The 13,773-nt window shown below is 32.8% G+C and overlaps 1 protein-coding gene across 1 annotated transcript; it reads left to right on the forward strand.

Annotated features, from left to right (window-relative positions):
• Positions 1–6,950: 6,950 nt before the first annotated feature.
• LOC104239475 (nitrate regulatory gene2 protein-like) lies at positions 6,951–12,452 on the forward strand. Its single transcript, XM_009794111.2, has 5 exons — positions 6,951–7,109; positions 8,028–9,302; positions 9,988–10,199; positions 10,667–10,890; positions 11,549–12,452. The coding sequence occupies exons 2-5, from the start codon at positions 8,165–8,167 to the stop codon at positions 12,276–12,278; spliced, it is 2,304 nt and encodes a 767-aa protein (XP_009792413.1). The 5' UTR covers positions 6,951–7,109; positions 8,028–8,164; the 3' UTR covers positions 12,279–12,452.
• The last annotated feature ends 1,321 nt before the right edge of the window (positions 12,453–13,773 follow it).

A 13,773-nucleotide genomic window follows, 5' to 3' on the forward strand; every position in this document is an offset into this window, starting at 1 on the left:
TTCGATCAAGTAAGATCAATGGCTTGGATCAATCCCCCTATAGGAAACGGTGTCGTTTGGTTTCGTTGGGGGACTGGGTCGATCCGGGGGAAAATGGGTCGGGTTGTGGGGATTGTTCTGAGGCGTTGGATCAAATGAAATGAATGGCCTGGATCAATTGGCTATATACGACGTCGTTTGGATATATCTGGAGATGGACTGGACCATTCGATCGAGTGAGATCAACATCCCAGATTCTTCATGCCCGAACGACGTCGTTCCACCCATCTCCAAGACTGGTTGGATTGGACCGGGTAAAAGGGTATTTGGACTGGGCCTGAACTTTCTTTTAAAATTGGCCCAGTCCGATTTTCTTCTCTTGTTTCTTCTTTTTCTTCTATTTTCTTTTTAATTCCTAATTACCAAAAATTTGTCAAATAAATTGTAAAGCCAAAATTAACTCAAAAATACTAATTAACCCTTAATAACAATTATCACACAAGATTAAATACAAAGATAATCACCCACTTTGACATTAAACACTTAAAATGTGAAGTACGTTATTTTCGATTTTTTCATTTTTCGTAAAACAAATATTGTTTAATCAATTCCTAATTGTGAAATTGAACCCTAACTACACATGCAACACATATTTTATATTTTTTCTTAATTAAAGTAAAAACAAACGTACACGGGCAATTACAAATAAATCACCAACAACACAAAACTATTCTATTTTGAATTTCTGGGAGTAGTTCTCGTAGGGTAAAAATCACGTGCTCACACCACTATCTGCTACAAAATTGACTATCAAGGGTCAGATGTTGGTCTTCTAAGTTTTTATTCTTTGTAGGAAGATTCCAATTGATAAAAAGTGTTTTGTTTGAGATTCAAACCTACTGGGCTCAGATCTTTCTACTCCCAAAAAAGAAGTTAAACTAGTTACAACAATTTGCAGAAATTTCCTCTGGCATGGTACAAAGGAGAATGCTGATAGGGCACCCATTGCTTGGGAAACCATATGCCAGCCGAGATCTACTGGTGGACTAAATATACTCAATTTCACCATGCGGAATAGAGCTGCAATATTGAAGATGTTGTGGGCAATCTCTTAGAAAAAGGATACACTTTGGGTCTTATGGATTCAACATCAATACATTAAAGGGAAAGACTTAAAAGAAATGAGAGCACCAAGGTAAGCAAGTTGGTGGTTAGAAAGATATTTGAGGCTAGACAATGGCTAACACTTGACATGGATAGAATACATATTTATGCAACAGATGCCAAATTCAGCATTAAGAAAGCCTAACAGTCTTCATCAATACTTTAAGTCTATTGAAAGCTTGATTCTCGTAAAGGCGTGATACCAAAACATCAGTTTATTCTGTGGATGGCTCTTCAACACAGACTGACAACAATAGACAAAATACAAAAGTGGAGAATACAAGTGCAAAGTGAGTGTGTGCTATGCTCAACAGATGTAGAGGAAACACTCACTCACTTGTTCTTTGAATGCAGTTACTCCAAAACTATATGGCAGAAACTACTTCAATGGACATGAATGCATAGGCAAGTTAGATCATGGCGTGAGGAACTAATTTCGCTGACAAACATAACAAGAAGCAAGCATCCAAGAGCAGCCATCCTTGCCTTCATATTTGCAGCCACAGTCTATAATGTTTGGATGGAAAAAAAATAGTACTGTAGAAGATTTCAACAATTGAAGAGAACAACTATAGACAAACTGAAAGAAATAGTTGTACAATTTCATTTTGTAGGGCAAAGATACTCCAAATGGCATAATGAACTAGATAGATTAAGAGGCTATCCAGGCTAGGAGCTACCACTAAATCCTAGCCTCTACAATTGATACCCTTCCTAGAAGGTTAGCAGTTATAGAGCTTGAAACTGGTGTTAACTAGTATAGCGAGAGTTTCATAGTTATTTTTTATGGTCCTGTCTCTAGAGTCCAATGAGCAGGGGTGCAAATAAATAATTATACTTGGTTGAATAAAAATTTTCATTTAACCAAAAATAAATAAATTATTATTATTATTATTATTATTATTATTATTATTATTATTATTATTATTATTATTATTATTATTATTATTACACATAACAAAAATACATAAATCTTAAACATATAGCTTAATGCACATGTCGTTATTTCAAACGTAAATTTATGTAGCTGCAAAAATATATAGAAATTTGTACATCCTCCTGCGTTAAATTTCAAAAATGTATATATATATATATATATATATATATACACACAAAATAAATATTTTTTGACTATTATTTTGAGAATGACTATATAATGCCATTTTCGCTATCCTAATTCCTGAGCTTTTGGGTTCAGAAAAGAAAATAAATTTTGAAACTTCGCCCACCGTTATAATATTGTCTTATTCTTTGGCTGTATGGCAAATAGGAGAACCAGCCAGAGAGGGAAAAACAAAATATAATAATGAAGCTTTTTCCCAAGGTCAAATATCTTATTATTTAATATTTGACATGAATATGGCTAATATATAAAGACGCAAACAGTAGCATTAAATTTTAAATAATATTTTGTCCTTCTCAAGATTTGATCCTCATCGACCACTAGACTAAATTTAATTTGTCAAAAAGTGAATCTTGTTAAATAAATAAGCAACAATTTAAACAACAATTTGTTTAATATGATTAGTGCAGAAGTAGTTGCTTAATGTTATTACTTAATGCATTAATGTCTAGGCAATAAAATAAAGCAAAGATAAACATGAAGTAGTAACTGCGAATCCAAAGTCAATGCCCTTCTAATAAAAAAAATGGAGAGATTGTCTCTATATTTCCTTACTATTAATCGGTGTGGAAGTGATCTTGATCTGGAAAAAATTGAGTCGCGTCCTCTCATATGTATTCCATAGTATTAATTAAGTGAGATGGTTAAAGAAAAAATAAAAATTATACTTTTATTATAAAAATAACTAAATATTTTCAAGGAATGTGTAAAAATCTTTAAAAGACAAACGGAAAAGGGCCAAAAATGTCCTTGAACTATTCGAAATAGCTCAAAAATATCTTCCGTTTGTTTTTTGTGCCAAAAATATCCGTGTCGTCTATGTTTTGGACCACAAATGCCCCTAAACCGTTTGTCTTGCCATTGAAGCTAACATGACAGTCCAACTAGGTTAGATTTGCTTACATGGCCATCCACCTAAGCAAATCCAGCATGACAAAATTGTTTTTTCGAAAAAATTATTTTTCCGAATTTTTTTATTAAAATAAAAAATCAACATTTATTCCCAAAAAAGTAAAAAATATTCGAAAAAATTATTTATTTTGGATTTTTTTTATTAAAATAAAAAATAAACACTTATTCCGAAAATAAAAAAAATTCAGAAAAATTATTTATTTATTAAAATATTATATATAATATACAAAATAAATTATTTTGGAGCGTGCTTTAATATATTTTTCCGGAAATTTAAATTATTTTGGAGCATGCTTTAATATATTGTTCCAGAAATTTTTTACTTTTTTCGGAATACGTGTTCAATCGTAAAAATTTTAAATTTCACTTAAAGTTAAATTTCGGAATTTTGGAAAATTTGAAAACTCCAAAAATTATAAGAACTTTGGATGAACCAATTGATACTTACAGTAGAAGTGTGCCTTTTGTGAAGCTATAACTGATAAGTATCTAAAAATTTAGATCAAACTAATCATAAATTCACAAAAGAGTACAATTGAGTTTTTTAATCAAATCATAAAGCCAATCAAGAATAATTTTTCCGGAATTTTTTTACTATTTTCGGAATAAGTGTTGATTTTGTATTTTAATAAAAATTTCCGGAAAAATAGTTTTGTCATGCTAGATTGCTTGGGTGGATGGCCATGTAAGCAAATCTAATTTAGTTGGACTGTCATGTCAGCTTCAATGACAAGACTAACGGTTTAGGGGCATTTGTGGTCCAAAACATAGACGGCAGGAATATTTTTGACACCAAAAATAAAAGAAAAATATTTTTGAGCTATTTCGAATAGTTCAAGGACATTTTTGGTCCTAGACAAATAATTCAAACCGAAAATAGTAAATAACAAAAGGACGCTTATGTCCCACAATGGTAGAAATAAGAGACAATTTTCTTGGAACATGAGTTAATGGGAAAATTGTACGACTATGTTTTCCATAATTACTTGTTTTGACCCATATAATCTTCGTCAAAATGGAAATTATTATTTAACGTATATAATTTAGAACTTAATGACGAGTATTAAATTTCAAAGTGGATCATCAGCTAAAGACAATGGCATTGTTGAAATTTGTACAAGAAACAGTGGCATTTACATCTGTACTTGTTACGAGGCATCTGGTGGAATTAAAGCTGTATTCGCTTTATCTCTTTTGCTTTATTGGCCTACTCTCTTTTTAGTGTTCCCATCAAATTTCAACGTGATTTTTATTTGATTAAAGAGAAAATTTAAAATATTAATTTTGACTATTATATGGGTAATGGGTTATGGTAAGAATTGGGTTTGATAAATTAATCGGGTGTATCAGTGTGTTTCTACGTGTCCCTTTTATTACTGAGACCTAATTGTCTGTCAAACTGAAGGCAAAAATAATTATGGACCCGTTGGCTATAAAAATCGATTTCTTTTTTTTTTTTTTTACTTTTTTCGAAATCAGTGTTTGGCCATGAAATTTTTGATTTTACTTGAAGATAAATTTCAAAAACTCCAAAAAGTTATTTTTTTAAATTTTTTATTTCAAATCATTCACAAAAATTCTAAAATAATCTATAATTATATTCATGTCCAAACAGAATTTAAATTTTTACTTGAAAAAATATTTTACTTTTTTTGAAATTTTACAATTCTTATGTCCAAATGCCCACTAAATGTGCAACAACGAGAGTATTTACAATGGAATAAATATGACTATTTTTCAAAAATAGTAGTAGTAGCTAAGAGATTAGTTTTATATACAAAATGTAGGACTAAAGAGATATAACTAACTTTTTCATTGTGCTATCACCTTTCTATGTTAGGTATTTAGGATGATTAATATATGTAAACCGTGGTAAAAAAAGTATGATTTCAATTCTATTCCATACTTATTGGTCTAAATACTCATCTAACTATATCTATTTTTAAAAAAAAAAAGAAAAAAAAAGAGTTTTGACACTTCATTAAGAAGAGAAATTGACGTCCGAGAAATATTACCATATTCATGATATCGAAAAATAAGCATTAAGGGAAAATGCGAATACATTAAAAGAAATAACAATTACTACAAAATATATCACATGCATTACGTACAACCAAATCAAACTTTTTTTTTTTTGCTATTACCAAATCAAAACTTTTAAAAGTTGAAGTTTAGTTCATACTATAAAAAGGAGTATAAAGTTTATGCAAAACCACCACCTGTGTACTAAAGGAATGTAGGAAGAATATTTTTCTTTATGCCAACAACACAGGAATATGATTCCTCTATTCTGGATATATAAAGTTTTTACAAATTAAAATAAATCACCAAAATAGATATATTTAAAAGAGAAAAAGATTCTTGTATGAGGTTTACACTAAATTAATAAATACATATATGGTATCATTTACAAACATTTGTATAACTAAATTAACTGTAGTTAATATATATATATATATATATATATAACAAATTAACGTGATTTGATGTAAATACATAGATACGTGTTCTCTTATTAAAGTTTTGGAACTCGTGTATGACATAAATCTTGCAAACTAATGCTAAATATATTGTTTTCTAAATATTTGATTCATTAGTAATGAATATTGATGTGAAATAATAATAAAATGGTGAACACGCACGTTGGCGGGCAATTTTCTTCTTTTGGCTTGTTCTTCATCCACTATGCATTTTCCAACGGGAAATTATTTTAGAAAAAAAAAGAGGAAAATTTTGGCATAAAGTCTTAAGTCGTTAACAACTTTTTCCCTTGTTTCTTTGTCCCTTCGTTTATATATATATATAAATTGTTATACTTAACCAAAAAGTTTATATGGTAACATCATTTTTGAAACTTAATAAAAGCAGATTGGGGAGCCTTCAGTATTTAGTATTTACACACCTAATTACCCTTCCCTCCTCTCCACCAAATGATAAAAATACCACTAATAATTTGTTTGGATGGTTGTTAACTATTGTATTGTATCATATTGTTATTTTAAATATAATGTTTGTTTTGACTATTACTTAGATTTTATTGTATCGATCGAAAAATATCACTTTATGTAATGACCGATTTAATTTGGTCGTGTTGATACCTTATTTTTTTCCTCTCATCTTGCCTTTTCATATTATTAAATAGTCTAATTTTATTCTTTATCATACTTTTTTATATAATAATTTTACCTCGTATATCATTTTTTTCATTGTAATATTGTAAGTTTCTTCTTCATATTGTTGGTGCATGATATCATAAAACGATGACAAACAATACAATCTATCCAAATATTGTATATATCAAACGATACAATATAGTACAATACGATACATTATGAAATGATATATATTAATATCCATCCAAACAAGCAGTAAGAGGTGTTTGGACCAAAAAGTTTCTTCTAACGAATGAGCAAAGGTGGAGCCAAAATTTTAAACTTATGAGTTCATAATTTTTGTATTTTTAAGTTATTAAATTCTAGATAAATACTTTTTATATATTCATTGAAGACTAATAAAGGTTCGATCAAAAAACCATAAATAAAAATTGAAGGAAAGTTAGAAGGGAAGTCATATCACACACATTGCAAATCATACAGATATTATGACCCACAAAAAAGAAGTAAGGGTCAAAACCTAATGAGTAGTGAGAGGCAATTCCGTAAATAAACGAAACATGAAGGGCAGAAAGTAAAAAGGCGTCGTATTCGCAAACCTCACCATATTCTTTGCCTTTGCCATACATATACATTTGCTTTTATGGGCTTTGCTTTTCTTCACTTTAAATCTGTTTTGACCGTTGCTTTCTCTCTCCCAACGTCTCTCTATCTCTTTCTCTCTCACACAGTCACACACTTCCCACTGATCAAACTCCACTTTGGTTCATCTTCATCTTAATTTTACTTCACATTATTCTCATCTTCAATTTTACCAGGTACGGCCTTAATATCACTACAATTTCGTTTTTGTCTTCTATTATATTCAGTTTATTTGTTTGTTAGAAGGGTATTTTACGAAATCAGGAAAACATGAAAGCAACTCCAGTTTTTTCGTGTGAGCTTCATTTTTTTTTCCCCAGATTTTAGTAGTTTTTTTTGTTCATGTTTAATTTTGGGAAATGCGAACATTTCTGGGTACTGTGTGTTGCTGACTGTTGCAGCTAATTAACCTGGAAATATTAAAATGGATCCTTTTCTAGTGTGTAATTTATTAGCTGAATATACTGAAACCAATTGCTATTTTTGCTTATGATTTATCTCAATTTTGATGCCTAAAGGGTGCATTGCAAACTTAATATTTAGCTTTTACAATTTACTGGTAAAGTGTGGTTAGTATTACAAGCTTCTCTAGAGGATTTTCATTATTTAATCGTAAGTTTTTTTTTTTTTTTTTTTTTTTGCTTCATCAGCTCTTGTTGAGTAGTAAGCACAAATTATTTGCTAAAATTGCTCTTATTTTTCGTGAATGATCTTCTGATAATTATAATTGCCTTTTCAAACAGAAAAGTAAGGTAAAATTGCTTACATTGAGCTGCAATCTGTTTTCTCTTAAGCTCTTATCATAGTGTCAGTTAATTGGAAAATTTTCCTTAAATATTTCATTACTTGCAATGATCTTTGATCACTTGGGGAGAAAGCATTTCAATTCCTGTAAACCAGATATTGACAAGTGCTTTCAAGTTTCCTCTTTTCGTATGGCTTATAAACAAGGCAAAGAACCTAAATCTAACATTATTTCCTATAATATATGCATAGAATAGTTTGCTGTTTTGTTTCTTTTCTTGTTGGTTATATATCTTATGATTCTTTCTGAGAATGAAGCTTTCTGAAAATCACTTTCTTGTTTTGAGCAGTTAGCTGGTTTCCATATGAATCTGGTGACCATATTAAGACGACTTGATCTCCTTTCCTCTTTTGATTCAAGCCTGAAGAATTCTTAGACTCTAAGAGTAGTAGAGAGAGAGAGATAAAGCTATATATTCTGAGAGAAATGGGATGTTCTTCATCCAAGTTGGATGATGAAGAGGCCGTTCAACTTTGTAAAGATCGAAGGAAGTTCATTAAACAAGCAGTGGAACAGAGAATGCGATTTGCTTCCGGACATATGGCTTATGTTCTTGCCATGGAAAGAGTTTCTGCAGCCCTTAAAGATTATGTTGAAGTCGATGAGCCTCGCGAGTTTTTATTGGATTCGTTTAAAACTCCACCACCCTTTACTCCTATTAAGAAAGTAAGTCCTGGTTTTATCTCCATAGAACCAAAATCCTTTTCCATAACACCCTTGAAGTCTGAACCCAAAACCAAATCCTCTATAAAAATTAATTATCTTAGGTCAGGTGGGAACCCTGCTGTTTCTGTCGAAGAAAGACCTCATTCACCCGAAACAGTCAGAATTCAGGCTTACTCCCCGGTTCATCAATATGGTATGGATAGTTTCTTTTCTATGCAATCCTCACCAATGAACTCGTCGTTTTTTCAGTATTCCCCCAACAATAGGCCTAACTTTCCTCCCCCTTCGCCACAAACATCACAATGGGATTTTTTCTGGAACCCATTTTCTTCATTAGATTATTATGGTTATCCTATGAGAAACAGTATTGAGCAGACAATTCTCGACGATGACAATGATGGGCTAAGGCAAGTTAGAGAGCAAGAAGGAATTCCTGAATTAGAAGAGGAAACGGAGGTAGAAGAAACTGATCATGGAGAGGATGTGAAAGAGGAGAGGACCAAAATCCCTCACAATTTTGATAAAGATGAAGTTGTGGTGGAAGACGTCGACGACGACGACGATGATGATGATAGCAATGAGGAAGAAACGGATGATGAACATGAAAATGTTCCCCATATTCATGAATTACTATCTAAACCCAACCAAACCACAACAGTCGCAAAGGCACAGAATGTAGGCCAACTCAGCAATAAAGAGACAGCAGTTGCCAATCCTGAAGCAAAAGAGGAAACACCTGGATTCACTGTTTATGTGAATAGAAGGCCTACAAGTATGTCGGAAGTTATTAAGGAACTTGAAAGTCAGTTTATGATTGCTTGTACTTCTGCTAAAGAGGTGTCAGCTGTGTTAGAGGCTATCAGGGCTCAGTACTCATTGCAGTCGAATGATCTGTCACGTAAGGTTTTTGCATAAATGCTTACTTCACAACATTTATCTGATTTTCTTGTTTGTCATGACTATTCATTTCTTCTTGACTCTTCATGACTATTCATTCTATGAACAAAGATATATTTATTGATGGCATGGTGCCACATATTCCAAAATGTATCAATGCAGTGAAACAACCGTCACATTAAATTAGCATGTTCAAATTTCAAAGAGTCCTGCGTGTTCCTAGTAGCATGGAAAGGCTAGTTTTATGGCTTTTTAGATCTGGAATTTTCTTCGAGGTCTCTTGTCAAAATTAACTGATGTATTTCAGGAGAAATGTGCAAGATTCAACAGAACAGTATACCATTGGATTGTACAAGAAGACACTGAGTTTCTTTATGCATGAACAATCTAAAAGGAAGAATTTTCTTTCACTTTGAAGCTCAATGTTCTTCAGATGTGATGATGTGCTTCCTATTGAAGTTTCTTTATGTCATTTTCTCAAGCAAACAATAGAGAAGTCATCACTAGTAGAAGCAGTGACCATTTTTTTTATGTTAGAAGAATTAAGCTCATGCTTATTTTTTCTGATTGTCATCAATTAATCCAAGCACCTCAGATTTCTTATTTAAAGGCATGCTCCATATTTTTTGGTTTAAGTTATGAAGTATTGATGTTGGAATGCTAATGAGCTTAATTTTGTTTTGCAGCCATGAAAATGTTGAATCCAGTAGCTCTATTTCGCTCGGGGTCATCAAGATCATCCTCTTCAAGATTTTTGATTAATCCTTCAACTTTAAGAGATGAGGGTTATCAGAGCAGTAGTGATGTGTCTGATGAATCCAACATGTTCTCAAGCAGTCATCAATCAACCTTAGACAGATTATATGCTTGGGAGAAAAAACTATATGATGAAGTCAGGGTATGATCTTGCTGCTAAAAAAATTAAAGATATAAGTCAATTTCAACTAGTTTCTGTTTAAAAGTAGGATGAGTCTCTTAACCTTTGGGAAGAGAAGAATTCAAATATGACTCTTGAGCGAGAAGAAAAATTATCTTTGTTCATAAGGCATGCATGTATGAATAAAGTGAATGAGTGCATGAATTACCTTCATTTCAACCTGTTGGAAAGAAAATGAATTCAAATATGACCCTTGTGTAAGAAGAATAATTATCACTGTTTATTCCCAAAATAACCGGAAAATGCAAGACATGCATGCATGTAAGAAATAAATGACATTTTGGTTTAAAATTTCTTTTAACATGTTAGTTAATCTGACCTCCCAAACATGTTTTTTCTTAAGTAACATTATCCTGTTAACCTAATGAGTCCAAGATGTTAATTGTGGGGATCAGTCCTTTACTGTTGACTGTTGTAATGTTCAATAGGCAGGTGAGCGTGTCCGGCTAGCATATGAGAAAAAGTTGGCACAACTCAGAAATCAAGATGTGAATGGAGCAGATCCGTCATCTTTGGATAAAACAAGAACAGTCATTAGGAATCTGGATACTCAGATAAAGGTTTCAATCCACTCTGTTGAATCTATTTCAAGAAGGATTGAAACTTTAAGGGATGAAGAACTGCAGCCTCAGCTTTTAGAATTAGTGCAAGGGTATGTATCTGATATCCCTGTTACTAAGGTTCTTCAGCTATATCTATACTTGTCAACTCATTCCAATGCTACGATTATGTACATTAAACATATTTACAAAAAGATTTTTATTTGGAAAAACTTGAAAATGTTCTTTAATTCAAGAATCAGGTATTATCAAAGAAAAAAAAAGAAACTTGTGGAGCTTCTAAAGACAGGTTACCTTGTTAAACAAATTGTTACCATCATAGATCATTATTATCAGTTTCTCAGTAAAAGACAAAGTAACAACAAAAGAGCTCCACCTATTTGATTTTTAGTTGCACTTCACTGTCTACTGGAGTTGTTTGCGATTCTTATCAGATATATCTTTCACATCAAGTTCCCTAAATATCAAATTTTCCAGAAGGACCTCAAAAGTCTTGAGTTTCTTGCACATTTAGAGCTTCAGAGACTCTTTTCTGTCGGTTTCTATTGAAACTTAAAAGATATACCGTTCTCAATTTGTTTTTTCCACACAATTATGATTTGGAGCTAAACCTTGTTACCAATTAGCTGCTAAAAGATTGGATTTGTAATTCAAATATCAAAATTGTGTTCCTTCTGCTATTGATCATAAACTGTTATTTGCTCTAATGTACTTTGACTTGCAACATAACCCCTTTTATGGCAACAACAGGTTAGGAAGAATGTGGAAGGTTATGGCGGAGTGCCACCAAATGCAGAAGCATACTCTAGATGAAGCCAAGCTCTTACTCGCTGGAACACCTTCAAAGAAGTCCGGCATGAGGAAGTACACAGTCATGTCACCTTCTGAGGCTCATAGGCTAGCCCGTTCTGCTGCTAACCTTGAGATGGAGCTCAGAAACTGGAGAGCCTGTTTCGAGTCATGGATCGTTTCTCAACGATCATACTTGCATGCTTTAGCAGGCTGGCTTTTACGATGTGCTCGTTCAGATTCTGACACATCAAAATCACCCTTGTCCCCTCCTCGTTCCACGGGAGCTCCACCAATTTTCAGCATTTGCATCCAATGGTCCAGATTATTGGACTCCATCCGGGAGGCAACAGTACTTGAAGGACTAGATTTTTTCGCAGCAGGAGTAGGCTCACTCTATGCGCAACAACTAAAGGAAGATTCCCGCCGGAGTCCTGGTGGGTCAAAGAGTCTTGGCGGGGAATCTTTTGGGAGTATGGAGATCGTGGAAGCTGGGCAACATGACGAGGAAATAATGACAGCAGAAAAGATGGCAGAGATTGCCGTTAGAGTGCTATGTGCCGGAATGTCAGTTGCTGTGAGCTCACTGACAGAGTTTGCCGTAGCTTCAGCTGATGGATATGCTGATTTGCTAAAGAACTATGAGAATACCAAGCAGCCACAACAGCATTTGAATCAAAATGCGGTGTAATTTTATGTTAAAACATTAGGTTAGGTAGGAAGGAATGCAATGTAAATTACATATTTGAGTAGTTTAAGTCATATAGAGGAGCCTTAATATATATTTGTATTCAATCTGAGCTTCTGATTATGCAGAAAGTGAAAGTAGTTTTCTTTTATCTAAATAGCTGTAGATTTAAAACTATACCAACTTTTCAAGGTTCGTTCAATCCCATTCATATCTAAGTAAACCTTCAATCTTGCACTAAAAATGCTCCTTTTTTTGAACTCAAACAAAAAGTTATAGTATTAAACTGAATGAGCAACCAAAAATCTTACAATTAAATTAGGACCATACTCCCGATAGAAAGAACTACCATAATTTCAAGACTCTTTTGCTAAGCAATAAGCAACTAAATTTGCTTGCCTCTTAACCAAACCAGAGAAAAAACACTAAAACTGCTCTCAATATACGAATTCACACGTTATGTTGAAAAAAATATCTTATTATAGACTCGCTTAAATTAACAAGTTTCTAGTCCAACTAGTAGTAATATCTATTAAATTCCACATCTTATATAGAAAATTTGAATCAAGGATTTTCAACAATCTATCAGATTAATGAATTTCAATTATTTTATTCTTTCACTCCGATAGTTAGAGTTGCCAAAGAAGAGTGACAACTAGCGAAGCAAGTATTTGGCTTATTCCATTCTATTTGACACAAATTACTTGTTTAGGTTTTTAAAATCCTTTGCAAGTCTTATCTTTTGTTAAAAGTATTTGATATCTTCTTGCTAGCCTCCTTTCCCATTATTGCTATCACAAAAATTAATGTATACTGAGGCATTATTAGTCGAATGTTTGATTTCTCTATGTCGAACTCAATACACTGTACATCCAGATTAAGAGAACTAAGGATCTGATGATAAATACAATAATCCAGTGATTATTAATGATTATATATTACAAAATCTACATTCTAATCCATGTATAATTTTTCCATGAATCAAAAAAGGAGAGCATGGTGCATAAAGTATCCTGCGATGCAAGAAAGGCAGCCTAGTGCATAAAGAATTTCGCATTTACACCAGGTCCGGGGAAGGGCCGCACCCCAATGTAGTGTGATGTAGACAACTTACCCTGATGCAAGAAAGGCAGCCTGGTGCATATAGCATTTCACGTTCACGCAGGATCCGGGGAAGGGACGCATCCTAAGGGAGTGTGATGCAGGTAGCCTACCCTGATGCAAAGTATCAATGGCTGATTCTAAGACTCGAACCGTGACCTATGTCACATGGATACAAATTAACCGTTGCTCCAATGTTCCCCTTTAATTTTTTCCATGAATCAAGAAACCTAAATGTTTAGTTCATCATAAGCTGCTGGTTTTGGTTGCTTTAACTCTTAAACAAGTAATTGCAGCAATGCCTCCCTTGCATGGTTTCAAAATATCAGAATTATCATGACAAACTGAATGCCATCTCATAACAGATAACCTTTCCAAAACTCAACAGCAATTATCT

The sequence above is a fragment of the Nicotiana sylvestris genome, chromosome 7 (assembly GCF_000393655.2).
Source record: "Nicotiana sylvestris chromosome 7, ASM39365v2, whole genome shotgun sequence".
NCBI lineage: Eukaryota > Viridiplantae > Streptophyta > Magnoliopsida > Solanales > Solanaceae > Nicotiana > Nicotiana sylvestris.

What these genes read in the sequence shown, in the direction of transcription:
- LOC104239475 (XM_009794111.2), top strand. Translation starts at nt 8,165, where the DNA reads ATGGGATGTTCTTCATCCAAGTTGGATGATGAAGAGGCCGTTCAACTT. An exon ending in AACTATATGATGAAGTCAGG is followed by an intron (nt 10,200 to 10,666) that starts GTATGATCTTGC and finishes AATGTTCAATAG; the next exon opens with GCAGGTGAGCGTGTCCGGCT. An exon ending in CTTTTAGAATTAGTGCAAGG is followed by an intron (nt 10,891 to 11,548) that starts GTATGTATCTGA and finishes TGGCAACAACAG; the next exon opens with GTTAGGAAGAATGTGGAAGG.